Source organism: Camelus bactrianus, chromosome 2 (genome assembly GCF_048773025.1).
Source record: "Camelus bactrianus isolate YW-2024 breed Bactrian camel chromosome 2, ASM4877302v1, whole genome shotgun sequence".
Taxonomy (NCBI): Eukaryota; Metazoa; Chordata; class Mammalia; order Artiodactyla; family Camelidae; genus Camelus; species Camelus bactrianus.
The window spans coordinates 19,626,882-19,639,689 of NC_133540.1; the positions used below are offsets into that span (position 1 = coordinate 19,626,882).

A 12,808-nucleotide genomic window follows, 5' to 3' on the forward strand; every position below is an offset into this window, starting at 1 on the left:
TCCCTGGCTCTTGGTCTCTGCAGAGTCAGAGGAGGTGGGGGCGTGTGTCTCCACACCTGGCTGAGCCCCTCTGCTCCGGCAGGCGTGCTGCCCCCGGGGACGCGTTCACCCAGATGCAGCTCTGCTTCTACAGGTCCCTGTGCTTTCGCGGTGCCGTCCTGCAGCAGCTGCTCTTCGTCTGCTGGACGCTGCCCAGTTTCCCGCCACACCCCCCACCCCGCCCGCGGAGCCTCGGAAGGAGCAGGCTTGGGGGTGTATGTGTGTATGTGTAGCATGGCAGGCTCTTCCCGCCTGGAAGTCATTCTCACATGGTTAAGACATTAAAGATGTTATTGTTAGGAGGAACAGTTGGTCCATTTATTTGTTAGAATAATGGCTCTGTTACAGGCTAACCTGGGTTTGTAGGACAGCCAGGTACTCTGGCCGCCTCTGTCACAATGCTTCTTTTTTTTTTTTTAACATTTTTTATTGATTTATAATCATTTTACAATGTTGTGTCAAATTCCAGTGTTCAGCACAATTTTTCAGTCATTCATGGACATATACACACTCATTGTCACATTTTTTTCTCTGTGAGTTATCATAACATTTTGCATATATTTCCCTGTGCTACACAGTGTAATCTTGTTTATCTATTCTACAATTTTGAAATCCCAGTCTATCCCTTCCCACCCTCCACCCCCCTGGTAACCACAAGTCTGTATTTTCTGTCTGTGAGTCTATTTCTGTCCTGTATTTACGCTTTGTTTTTGTTTGTTTGTTTGTTTTTGTTTTTTAGATTCCACATATGAGCGATCTCATATGGTATTTTTCTTTCTCTTTCTGGCTTACTTCACTTAGAATGACATTCTCCAGGAGCATCCATGTTGCTGCAAATGGCATTATGTTGTCGGTTTTTATGGCTGAGTAGTATTCCATTGTATAAATATACCACATCTTCTTTATCCAGTCACCTGTCACAATGCTTCTGACGTGTGTTCTGAGCTAGAAAAGCAGACTTATGCGTGAACTCCGGGACCCCACACAGTACAGCCTCATTCAGAAGTATCTGCTGGGCTTCTCCATGTTCCAGGCACAATGAACTGTTAGGGCAGGGAATGAATGGTACGTCCCTGCCCTGGGGCAGTTCCGTTCATGTAGGTGTGTTCCACGCTGTTCTGTCCTAACGTGCACGAGAGGAGCGAACCCTGTGCCGAGAGGTAGAGGCGGGGTCTTGCCGGAGCCCCTGGTGAACGTCATTAGTGACTGGGGTCTAAGCCGGTGGGTTCCTGCAGGTTTCAGGTGGACTTTTTTTTTCCATTCAGGACTTTCTTAGGCTTTTTAATCTTACCGTTTGGAGAGTTAGATACTAAATATATATATACATATATATATATTTATATTTATGTTGGTATAAATAATATACTATATATGTACTATATATATTTAAGTCAATTTGCTATTTGAGCTCATGATTTTGTTTATTCTTATTGTCCTTCCATCTTCTCTGTAAATGATTTTCTAAAAATAAAACCCAAATTACCCTGATTAGAATTTGTTCCCCAGTTTTCAGAAAACCTGGCTCAGTGGGGTGGAGAGGTGGGGGCTGAGTGTTGGGGGGTGGCAGCAGATGCAAACATGGACTTTCTGGTAGGACTTGTGGTTGCTCCGAGACACGCTCGGGCTGCAATGTCTCCAGCCTCCTCTCTAACTTCATTTTTATTTTCAGCGTCCACCGATACTCTGGGCTTTAGCTGTTTTCTTCTGTATGGAGAGGCCTAAAGAAGTCTCTGCACTGGGGTTCTGGTGATACTAGGAGCTTTACCAGTTACACCAGCGATGGTTAAGATGCAGGAAATCCTCCTTTGGGGCGTCACCACTTCCCACGGGCTCACAGAGCACGGCTGTCGGCAGGGACCTCAATGTGCCCCATGTGTTCCCTCTCCTGCACGCTCTCCACATTGTGTGGAGTGACACAGGAGGGCTGTGTGAGTCTGTCATCGACCCGGACAGAGCTGCGTAGAGAGACGGGTTATAAGTGGTATAAGGTGTGTTTTGGGCTGGCGGGGTGGGCATCTGATGGAGCCGTGTCCCTGAGCAGGTGACAGACACGGGGACCCAGGCAGCAGGGTCTTCTGGTCTTTTTCTTCCCCTGGAGGAAGCAAACCTTTCCCCGTGGAAGGAGGCACAGGCCATGTGGGTGAGGCTCTGGGTGACAGACATTCCTCCAGTGCCTTCTGCTCGCCCAGCACTGAGCTGCTTTGTGGGGGCGCAGGGAGGACTACGACACGGTCTGCTTTTCTGGAGCTCACGGTCGAGTAGAGGAAACGGTCACAAAAACCGTCTCAGGTACTGGTCCAGTCAACCCGCATCACCCGCGGGTTCCCCGTGTGCAGGTTTGCCTGCCCACCGAAATCAGTGCGTGACCTTCAGGTCAACACTTGCGCCGTGTTCACGGTCATTCAGGGCCGTGGGCAGGTGGGCAAAACCCTGCGGGCTCCCTAGTGCGCCTTCGCAGCGGAGGTCAGACGGGGTGGCCGCCCCTGCTGGTTTCAGCCCTCCTACGCAGACAGGAGTCTGTTTTACAGTCCGTTTAGTGTGCAGGTGTTGTTTTTCCTTTGCATTTCTGTGCTTTTTGTTAGTGGTTTTGCTGTTTGAAATGGCCCCCAAGCTTAGTGCTGAAGTGCCGTCTAGTCTTCCTAAGACAAAAAGAATGTGATGTGCCCTGCGGAGAAAATGCATGTTTGATGAGCTTTGTTGGGGTGAGTTCTGGTGCTGTTGGCTGTGATTTCAGTGATCATGAAGCAACAGTACATATTAAATAGAGGGTCTTTAAACAGAAACATGCATAAAACAAGATTAAGGACTCATCACTGTATGAAATCTTGTGGCCAGAGACTGGCAGGAGCCGAGCCCTGTGTCTCCCCTGAAAGCAGTGGCTCGTTAACCAGTTTCCATAGCGACCGTGTGGCGCACAGGACCAGGTGATGGGGCAGCATCCGCAGGCAGCTCAGGATCGGCACCTGATCCCAGGACGAGTTCTGAGGTCGTTCCGGCCAAAGGACTGATGAGGTGAGGAGTCAGAGCAAGGGCTCGTGGGGCTTGAGAGGTAAGAAGTAAGACCCAACAGTTTCATGGGAAGGGCACTGGAAGCTGAGGAAGTCAGGGCAGGCTGGAGAGGGTGGGACGGCTGTGTGGCAGGGCTGTGGTCTGAGGCGTCCTGGAAAACCGCTGGTGGAGAGGGCGGGAGCCTCGTGGTCATGGTCAGCATTCACAGCCGCAGGGCTCTGAGACTCAGAGATGCCGAGACTCAAGGCCCCGAGAGCAGCACAGGTGGTTCAGCGTCCACGTGTGCGGCCGTGTGCGCGTTCCCGGGGATTCCCAGCCCCTGACCTGTGATCGGGAATCTCGAAAGCCCAGGTGCAAAGAGGCAAAGTGTCAGATGAGTGGCTGGGATCCTGATGGCACAGAGGGAGGTGCTGCTTTGGTTTACAAGTCCCACCTCCTTTGCCCCGTGGGGAGGCCCTGGGGCAAGAACCAGCAAGGTTTGTTGACGGATTAGATTTGGGAGGGCGCGGGAGGGAGTGGTCAAGAGTTGCCCCCAGTGTTGACTAAGAGTCACGAGATACTCTTTCTTCTGCAGAGAGTGGAGCGAGCTCACATGTCCGGAGTGTTCTCTGTTCTCCCTTGGTGGCCACAGTCCTTCAGTTTTCGGTTCCCTTGTCATGTGACTGTCATTACTGCGGCATCAGAGGTTGGCGACCGTGTGCAGTTGACAGAAAGAAGTAGTGAGCCCTCTCGGGTCTCTCTGTGTGGCTTTGGGAGGTGACCGCTTCCTCTCGGGCTCTCAGAGGTTTCGCTCTGGTCACCTCCAAATACTGCTCCTGCCGGCCTGGACGGAGCTGGGTGTCTTTCTCACGGTCTGGAGGTGGAGGGGAGGCAAACGTAGTTCTTCAGAGTTTCCCAGGGCTGCGGGCGCTGCCTGATTCGGTGGCCACCAGCCATGCGGGGCTGGTCTGAGCGGTGTTCTCTGCATATTAAACTCACCCTGGATTTCAAAGACTGTGTGAATTATTAAAATTCACTCCGTCTGTTTCTTTTTTGCTTTTTTAAATGTGAGTACTAGAACGTTTTAAATTACACGTGTAGCTCACAGTACATTTCTGTTGGACGGTGTTTCATTGCTCCCTTTGGATTTCTAGGGAATAATTTGAAAATACTGTTAGATGGTACTAGTTATAAAGATCAAGTTCTTGGGTCCACTCGTATTTATAATTCCGTGGAAGTTACTAACGTACCTGAATGTAGCTCTTGTAAACAGGAGTGCTGTCGTGAATACGAAAAAGGTCTCTGCCGAGAAAAACTCCTCCCTAAGAACTGTGTTCTTCGTTTTGTTTTGTGGAAATTCTGTGATTCTGTCCTGAAGGCAACATTCACAACAGTTCTGCTGGATGGACTGCAACTGAAATCTTTGAGAACTGATATAAAGGTTAGCGTTACCTCATGCTCTGGGCAAAATACAGGCAGATTTTTAAATGTGCAATTATTTTTCAAAGGAGCACCCGAATCTGTGCCACCTTGAGCCGTACTGTAATGAGGTTTTGCTGTCTCCGAGGGTGACTGTTTCCAGAACCCAGGTGAACCGCCGTTCTTGCGGCAGCCTGAGGGAATATGGCAGGAAAGAGGTTACTTCGAACTTCAGAGCCGTTGCCTCAGTGCCTCCTCTGCTCCGTGGTAGCTCACCTACACAAGCAACACGCAGGAAAGGTAAAAGACGCGGTGTGCACGTCCCCAGAAAGTGCCTCGCAGTTTAGGAGTCGGTAACAGACATCCTGACACCCGGCGTGTGTGGCGGGGAGAGGTTAGCACTTCACCGTAGCAGCTAAAGCGTGGAAGACTGAACGTGATGTTTTACAGAAAGGCACAAAATATCGAGATTCGCAGATACTGACTACTGTGTATAAAATACATAAACAAGGACCTCTTGTACAGCACAGGGAACTGTATCAGTATCTTGTAATAACATATAATGGAAAAGAATCTGAAAAGGAATATGTGTATATTCATGTATGACTGGGACATGACGCTGTACAGCAGAGACTGACAGACACTGTAAACTGTACTTCAATTAAAAAATGAAAAAAATTTTTAATTAAAAAAAATGTGATTCAGGGCGACTTTGAGTGAGCATGTGTGTTCTTTTAGGGGAATGTGCGTGGCCAGCAGCTGATCTGCCCCACACCGTGACAGGTCTCCCTGGGGGTGACATGGGGATAGCGTCCGGAGGGGCAGCCGAGGGCAGGGGTGGCAGCAGCTGAGGGAGAGGTGCTGAGCCTCCCGGTGGGGCACTGTGCGTGGAGTCTGTCCACATGTTAGAGATGTTGGAACATCTTCTGAGAACGAGTCCTCGCGGGCAGTGTTCAAGGACAGGTGGCCCTGGGTGTGCGTCCAGAAGGACCTTGAGGACCTGACCTGGAGAGTCAGGTGGCAGGTACTTCAGGAGGGGCAGCTGGTGTGATGGAGGCGACACAGGAGGTGGGAAAGGAGCTTGTCGGGGGAAGGAAGGATGCCCTCTGTCAGTTTGACAACTAATTGTTTCATAGATTTAATTTTCTCGCTGTTGCCCTCATTTGTTCTAGCATTTGTGGTTCCCAAGGGAGTCTGCTGTGGTCTGTTTCAGAAGCTTTGGTTGCCTGGAGCATCCAGAGAGCTGGTGGTGTGTGGGTGGGGAGGTGACTGACTTTCTGGGGAGAAGGGTGACTTGCCCGATGTCGCTGTGGCCGGAGTTACTTGTTCTGGCCGCACGTCGTGTGCATACAGGGTCGTCGCCCGTGAGCGCAGCAGCTCAGACAGGGCAGTGCGTGCTTTTGGATGGGGGTCGGAAAACGGAAACCCGTCTCAGCCATCCGGTGTCTCGGGGGGACTCTCGCAGGCTCACAGCGAACATCTTGAACGACCTTCTAAGATTGGGGAGTGAGTGTCGTCATCAGCCGAGGAGACCGAGGCTCCAGGTCACGTGGCCGCTGGGCGATGGGCCTGAGCGGCCGGAGCCCTGGCCCTCCCCCTGGGTCCTGTCCCTGGGTGACAGCCCTCACCGCGTCACGAGGAACTGACTCAGAGGAACGAGTCTGCTGATTCAGGCCGCACATCCTTTCCCGCCTCTCAGTTCCAGCTTTCTCTTCTCATAACTTGAGTTCCACCGGCGCCCAGGCAGCTTCCCTAGTCTGTGTGGCCCTGGAGCACTCAGAGCAGCAGAGAGGCTTTCTCTCTTAATTTACTGGCAATGAACTTACACGAGAAGCTTGTAATTTTAGCTCTGCTAGGGAAGCGCCCCTGTTGCCGCCTGTCGGACAAACCGGAAGAACAGGAGGCGCCCCTTCTGTCAGTAGGTGACCCCTCACCTGCCCTGAGTAGCCCTCACTGACTTTGTTCTGCTGTGTCCGGTGACTGTTCCATGAATGGGTCCTCGCAGACCAGGATGGGGGTTAGGGGGCCAGGAAGGAGGCTGCTGCACCAGTCCTGGCACACTGGGGCTGGACGGGATGGTGGCAGTGGAGGTTGTGACATGGGCTGTCATCTCTCCGTGGAGGAGCGGTGGTAAGCAGGAGCCAGGAGTCCACGTGCTCCAGGTAAAACTTTGACCCCTTGCCCAGCATCCATGCCCCCAGTGGTGAGGGGAGAGAGGGCCTGAACGCTCTGGGAACTTCGGGAAAGACCCTCTCCCACCACCATGGCACGGCCAGCCCCGTCGCACCATCACCACACCCGCCTTGAGATTGTGGTCACACTGATTCTGCTTACCTCTGTGTCATCAGTGTCCTGAACAGGGCCGGCCACATTGGTATTTGAAGGGCTGAATGGATGGAGTCCTGCATCCTTAGATACATATTTTAAAGGCAGGTCTATACATTATTCTGCACAACCAGTGAGATATCTTAATAAATTGTAGAAGAACATCAAATGCTTTTTATTTTGTTGAATCTTAGTTGGTGGTTTATTTAATTACAGCATGAATTGATTAATAACTCCTAGTTCTTCCAAAACTATCTCAATGGCTGTAAGAGTTACAATAATAAGAGTTATTACTGGATACCATTGCCAGTAGTTTGATCGAATCGTTTATTCCTCTCTGAGGTAAATAGTGGTACACCCCCACCACCAATGTTATAAATGTTAAAAAATTATACATTCCTAAAAACATTTTTTTTAACGTAAGAGAGAAGGGGAGACAAAGTTCTTTTCACCACAGAACTCTCCTCCAGGAAGATTCAGAGCTGGCTTTTGGGTGTGGCTCAGGTGTGGCATTTACCTGGGGGAACCAGAGCTGTGAGGTGGGGCACAGGTGTGGCATTTACCTGGGGGAACCAGAGCTGTGAGGAGGTGGAGGACGAGGGAGAGGCTCAGCACAGAGGGTCCAAGTGCTCAGCCAAGGGGGCCCGAGTGCATCAGTGGTGGCTTGACTCCGCGAGCTGCCCTGTCTCCGTGCTGACAGCATCTTGGGACTGGACCCCGCCTGGACCACTCTGCATTGCACTCAGAGTGGCCCAGGCTGCATCCAGTTCACAGTGTCTACAGAAAGGCTGAATTACGTGATAGCTGTACCTGCACATGGAAGGGAGGTGCAGATAGCTGAGGGCCCTTGATTGGGTATTTTTTGAAACTGCTCCTGAGTTACATGGTGGCAGTTTTGATAGGGACATTGGAAAAACTGGAAACTGGCGGTTCTGCAGAGCTGCTTTGGGTCAAATAGGTGGGGTGAGCAGCTGTGCTGAGGAGGGGTTTCTACAGCTGCTCCTCCAGGCCGCTTTGCCTGGACTGTCCCTGTGTGCGCAGGTCACACGCGCTGCAGAGGAAGGGAGCTCTGGGAACAGTTCAGCGGACGGCCCCGACCCAGGAGCTCAGCCTCCAGATTCTTTTTTTTAGTATTTCGTTTTGCTTATTTTTTAGTTTGTTTTCATTTTGGGAGGAGGTAATTAGGTTTATTTGTTTACTTATTTATTTTTATTTATTTTTTTCTTTTTTCGGTTTTATTGGTAGAATTATTACAGTTTGACTGCACATACACATTATATTGCATGTAGATGCATATATACAATATACTGAACGTTTTTTTAGTTTACAATGTGTACTGATCACTGTTTCTAAGAACAGATTAGAGTTTTAGCTTTTTAAACTTACGTATTTATTTACTTATTTATTTAATGGCGGTACTGGGGATTGAACCTAGGACCTCGTGCATGCTAAGCATGCCATTTACCACTGAGCTACACCTTCCCCCAACTCAGACCCCAAATTCTTAAGCAGACCTGGAGGGCTGGCACTTTTGCTAAGGTCCAAATGCTAGTGAGGGCCTGGCCTGGAGTCAGAGTTAAACTTTAAAAGGTGTGTACTATTTTGTCGCTGCTGCGTTTCTAACTTTGGGAAGTTTTCAAAGCCAAAGTTGTGTGTGGTGGTGGTTAATGTCAGAGAATGATGGGGATGCGCTGTAAAAATCATAGGGAGAAAGGATTGTAGGTTGAAATCTGATACTGTACCTTAGAGAAAAATGCTGGAAGTTTTTATCTGAATTGCTGGTTACCTAGCTGATTCCAGAAGGGGTGAATCATTGCACCGAGACGCGAAGACAGGCAGTGCCCCTTGTTGTGGGCGGAGAGTTAACTCTGCAGAGCCTCCCAGCCTGGAATGAGTGCGCCTGGCCCAGCCGCCTCTTCTGTTAAAGTTTAGATGTGAGGTCGTCAGAGCCACGGTTCTCCTGTGGCCTCCTTTTCCCTTGGAGGCCGGGGACCTCCTGGAGCCTCATTTCCCTCTTTCTTGTCCCTGTGTCCTCAGCCCCCCGGTCCTGGGCTAGAGAGAGAGCCTTTGAGTAGCGCTCATTCCAGGACGGTGTTTGCGTGGCGCCTAAAGCCCCCTCACCGCTGCGTGTGCTGTACCACTGCTGGGGCCATCTCCAGAGTGAGGGAAGCCGGGGAGGCTGGTTTTCAGTGAGCTGTCTCACGGTCCCGCAGCCGCAGCTCTGTGCTTCTGCCGGCTCGACGCAGTCGCATCGAAGGAAGAACCGTGTGCACGGAACTGCACGCTCACAGGTCGCTTTTCCTTCCCACCGTCTGAGATTGTTGTGGCTCTGACAGTTTCCTTACAGGAAAGCCTGCAGAGCTGTTACAGAGTGAAGAAGTCGAGTGATCGTTACCAGTTTGGCAGCAGGAGCTTTTAAAAAATCAAGTCATTTTCTCCACTGTGTGTAAATAATCCATACCTATCGCTGAAAAATGGAAAGTAGAGAATAATAAAGGAAACGCATTCCGAGGCTCGCTACTCAGCGATGTTCTGTTTCTTTCTAGTTCTCTTTTCTACGTTTGGTGTTTAGAAAGCACTCTTGTCCTCGAAGTGCATTCACCCCTTTGCATCCTGTTCTTTTTATTTAGCTTTGTAACATAAGGAGTTTTCTATGTTTCCTGGATTTCCTGAAGACGTAACACTCCTGCGTTCGCTCTTCCCTTTCCCGGGTGCCTCTTCTGCGCTGGGTGCTGGCCGCTCTGTCTTCAGAGCACGGGGAGACAGACAGGAGAGGAAGTGGTCTGCACCGTCAGGAGCCGCACAGCATCCTGATGGTCACTTTTATCTCAATCTGAAAGCTAAATTGTCTCCCAGGTGGTTCCTCATTTTAAGTCACAGCAGAAATATTGGTTGATTTTGTTGTACGTTTAATCTGACTTTGTACAGGTCAGAAAATCCCTCTGCGTAGGTGTCAGACCGTTGGCTGGAAGTCAGAACCCAAGGTGAGAGGGCGGTAAACTCTGAGCACCTCTCTACCAAGGAAATGGAGGCTGGAAGGTGTGCAGACTGAAGTTGGGGAGAAATAGTGACATTAGAGAAATGGACAGCATCGGTCCCTAAGATACAGGTCACGTCCTGACACATACACCACCAGGACAGCACTAGCTCCTTCTCCTCTTCTGTCCTTGGATGTCAGTTAAAGGCTGAGTCAGGGGTCTAGAGTTCCCTGTGCCGTCCAGCCTGGTTTGTGCTCAAGGGAATCCTTTCCTACTGCAGTGTGAGTCTTATTTCATCCCCATGTCCCTTGTAACCGCGTCATCATTTTTGTCTTTTTTCTGGTCATTTAAAAAATGTTTGCATTATCTGGATAGGGTATAAAACTTGCATTTTTATAACAACGTTTGAAGCCTTTGGAAAATGTGAAATATGGGACTGATTGAACGGCTCTGTGGCTAACTTCTAGGTAAGTGTGTGCACAGAATGCATACTTAGAAAGAGTTTACGTCCCAGATGAATATCTTTTAGAGACTGAAGTTTTGAAAGCGAAATTCATTTACTTTATACATAAAAAGTGGGATGTGCTTGTTCCCCCAGTGATTCCCCTACATATTTTATAAAATCTGGCTTTGGGGGCATTTTTCAAGGCCTCACCTTCTGGGCACTGCACTGTGCGGTCACTGCGGCGGTGACTGAACACAGGGGAAGCCCGGGAGCTGGAGGCGTCGACCCAGGGGTGGGGTAGGGGGGGCAGTACCTGCATTCACGCTCTTCTGGCCCTCTTGCAAAGAAGGGAAAGTGATTGAAGGAAGCAGCCAGGGTCTCAGCAGGGCCGTGCACTCAGGCCTTAAGCTCAGCGTGTGTTTGCTCCCCTTCCTGGAGACGTGCGCTCATTTTCCCTGGTCCTGTCTTGTCTCGGCATCAGCTCAGCTTGTGCCGCAGAGAAGTTGGCGGTCATCACAGTGCATTACAGGCTTTCCCTCTCAGAGCAGGGTGATTTGAGACCTTCTGCGGGTTGGTTACAGAGGAACTTTAGGGTCACACGTGTAGTGAAGTCTGGGCAACTGAGGCCCCTGCTACACCATTTGATTTCCTCACACTTGCGGAGTGAGGTGCCTGTGGCTGCCCTAGTGTAAAGATGAAAATCTCCCAAAACTTGTCAATGAAAAAAATGAATCAGTAGTCTAAGAAAGAAATGGAAATTTTTCTTCAAGCCACCCTGAGGATTATAACCAGGAGACCATCTTTCAGGAAGCTTTGAGGACTGTTCCGCCCATTAGAGGTCAAAGCACAGTTATATATGTTTTTGAGCCAGAGGGTTAACATCACATGATGTACTGGCAGTTTACAGAATCCAGATCTGCACGTACAAAGTGAGTAGAGGGTCGTCTGGACCCTTACAAGACTCAGAAGGATGGTGGTCTCCGAAGGAGGCCAGGTGCGCGCAGCCGCACAGCGCACGCTAAAGGTGGTGAGGCGGGGGGCCCAGATGGGCAGAGAAACATTTTATGTTTAGATTTTTCTTGTCTTGCCAAGAATTATGAATTTTATTTCGTTAAACTAAAGACCCAGTCAAGGGTCCATCTGATGTTAGGGATCTGTTAATGTTTTCTTCAGCCAGATTCCAGGACGACAGATGGAGGAGGAGTCAGGCCAGCCTCTTAGAGTTTTCTGTATCCAGACGTGACCTGTGTGTCGGGGACCTATGCTTTTTAAGCTCTTCTGAAAGAAAAATTCTTTTTTCCATGAATTTACAGTGGCGTGGAAAAATCATACTGACATGTATGATGTATCAATATACATCATAGAACATATATAAAATATAAACGTATAAAATATATGGAGTATGTACAAATACAAAATATGTATCATAAAAAGCATCCTGGCGTGTGTGACATATCAGTGCCTCCCTCGTATAGCGCTGAGATACGACACTATAGTGTTATTCTCAATTTTGTGGTTGAAGTGTGCTCGTGTCAGAAGTCACCCGCTTGAACTGCTTTTGTTCTTGGTGGCTCGGGGCTCGCTCAGCTTGGATATGGTTAGGAATTAAGAATTCCGCACAAGAGTTCTGAGGACGTATGGCTTCTCGTTTACTACTCTGTTTCTTGCGGATGCACATTACATGATGTATCCCTGCCCGCCCTGCAGGTGTCCCCAGTGTGGGAAGCCCTGCCCAGCTCTGTCGTGGGAACCCTGCCTCCCTCTCCCCTGCTGGGGGTGGAATCTTGCAAGGTTACAGAGTAAGTCCTGTCAGCTGACACTGGCTCACATGAGAGCCCTTCGGAGGGTGGTGGCCAATGTCACAGCAACCTTGCAGCTGAAGACGAGTCACGCCTTGTGCCCGGAGCCTTGCGGGCCACATGAACAGGTCTTGTGATCCATCAGTCGAGCACTGCTCGGTCCCCAGCCGTGCCTCGGATGGAGCGCGTCAGTCCCAGTGGCTCCGCCTTTGGCTGACCGGTGGAGCACAAACCCAGGAGCAGAAGTAGGACTCGGACTTGTCCGTGAAGAATGGGTTTGCTGAGCCACGTTTCATAACATGATGGGTGCATCGGACTTCCTGAAACATGGGCGGGCTTCATTTACGTAACAAATGAATGTTCCTTTTTTTTTTTTTTTTTAACTTTTGAAAGAGGAAATCAGTAGGCTGCCACCGAGAAGCCTGTCTCACCTAAGGCATCTGTGCAGGGAGCGCGGGGTCCTTCCCTGCGGGAACTCCTCCAAGCACGGGGTCTCCCACGCTTGGTCCAAGGCCAGCTGAGGGTCAGGAGATGTGCGGGGGCCCCTCGAAGGGCGCGGAGCAGCCCGGGAGCCGGAGGGACCCAGCTGGCTGCGTGAGCGATGCCGTTTCTGGTGCTTGGAGGACCCAGAAGACGCTTTTATGTGAAAAGCTTCGCAAACAAGCCAGGATAGGAAGGGGCCCCGACCCCACGGAACTCAACCACAGGTTTGAAACTTCAGTTCTGTTTCAGGATCTCAGAGAAACTCTGATGTAGTTTGCCACGTGGTAAGGAGAGAAAAGTGTGCTGATCTGAGACTCGTGTTTCCAGACTGC

The 12,808-nt window shown here is 50.2% G+C and overlaps 1 protein-coding gene across 4 annotated transcripts in view; it reads left to right on the forward strand.

Moving 5' to 3' along the window:
* FNIP2 (folliculin interacting protein 2) overlaps positions 1–12,808 on the forward strand; it is a 105,854-nt gene that overhangs the window by 20,079 nt on the left and 72,967 nt on the right. Inside the window, exon 1 of one of the 4 annotated variants that reach the window (XM_074376810.1) lies at positions 12,066–12,700. The exons of 2 other annotated variants lie outside the window; for them this stretch is intronic. In XM_074376810.1, coding sequence (XP_074232911.1) covers positions 12,525–12,700 — 176 coding nt within the window. In that variant the 5' untranslated portion in view covers positions 12,066–12,524. Of the gene's footprint in view, positions 1–12,065; positions 12,701–12,808 lie in introns of those variants that run through there. One more of the 4 variants, XM_074376800.1, reaches the window with a different exon arrangement.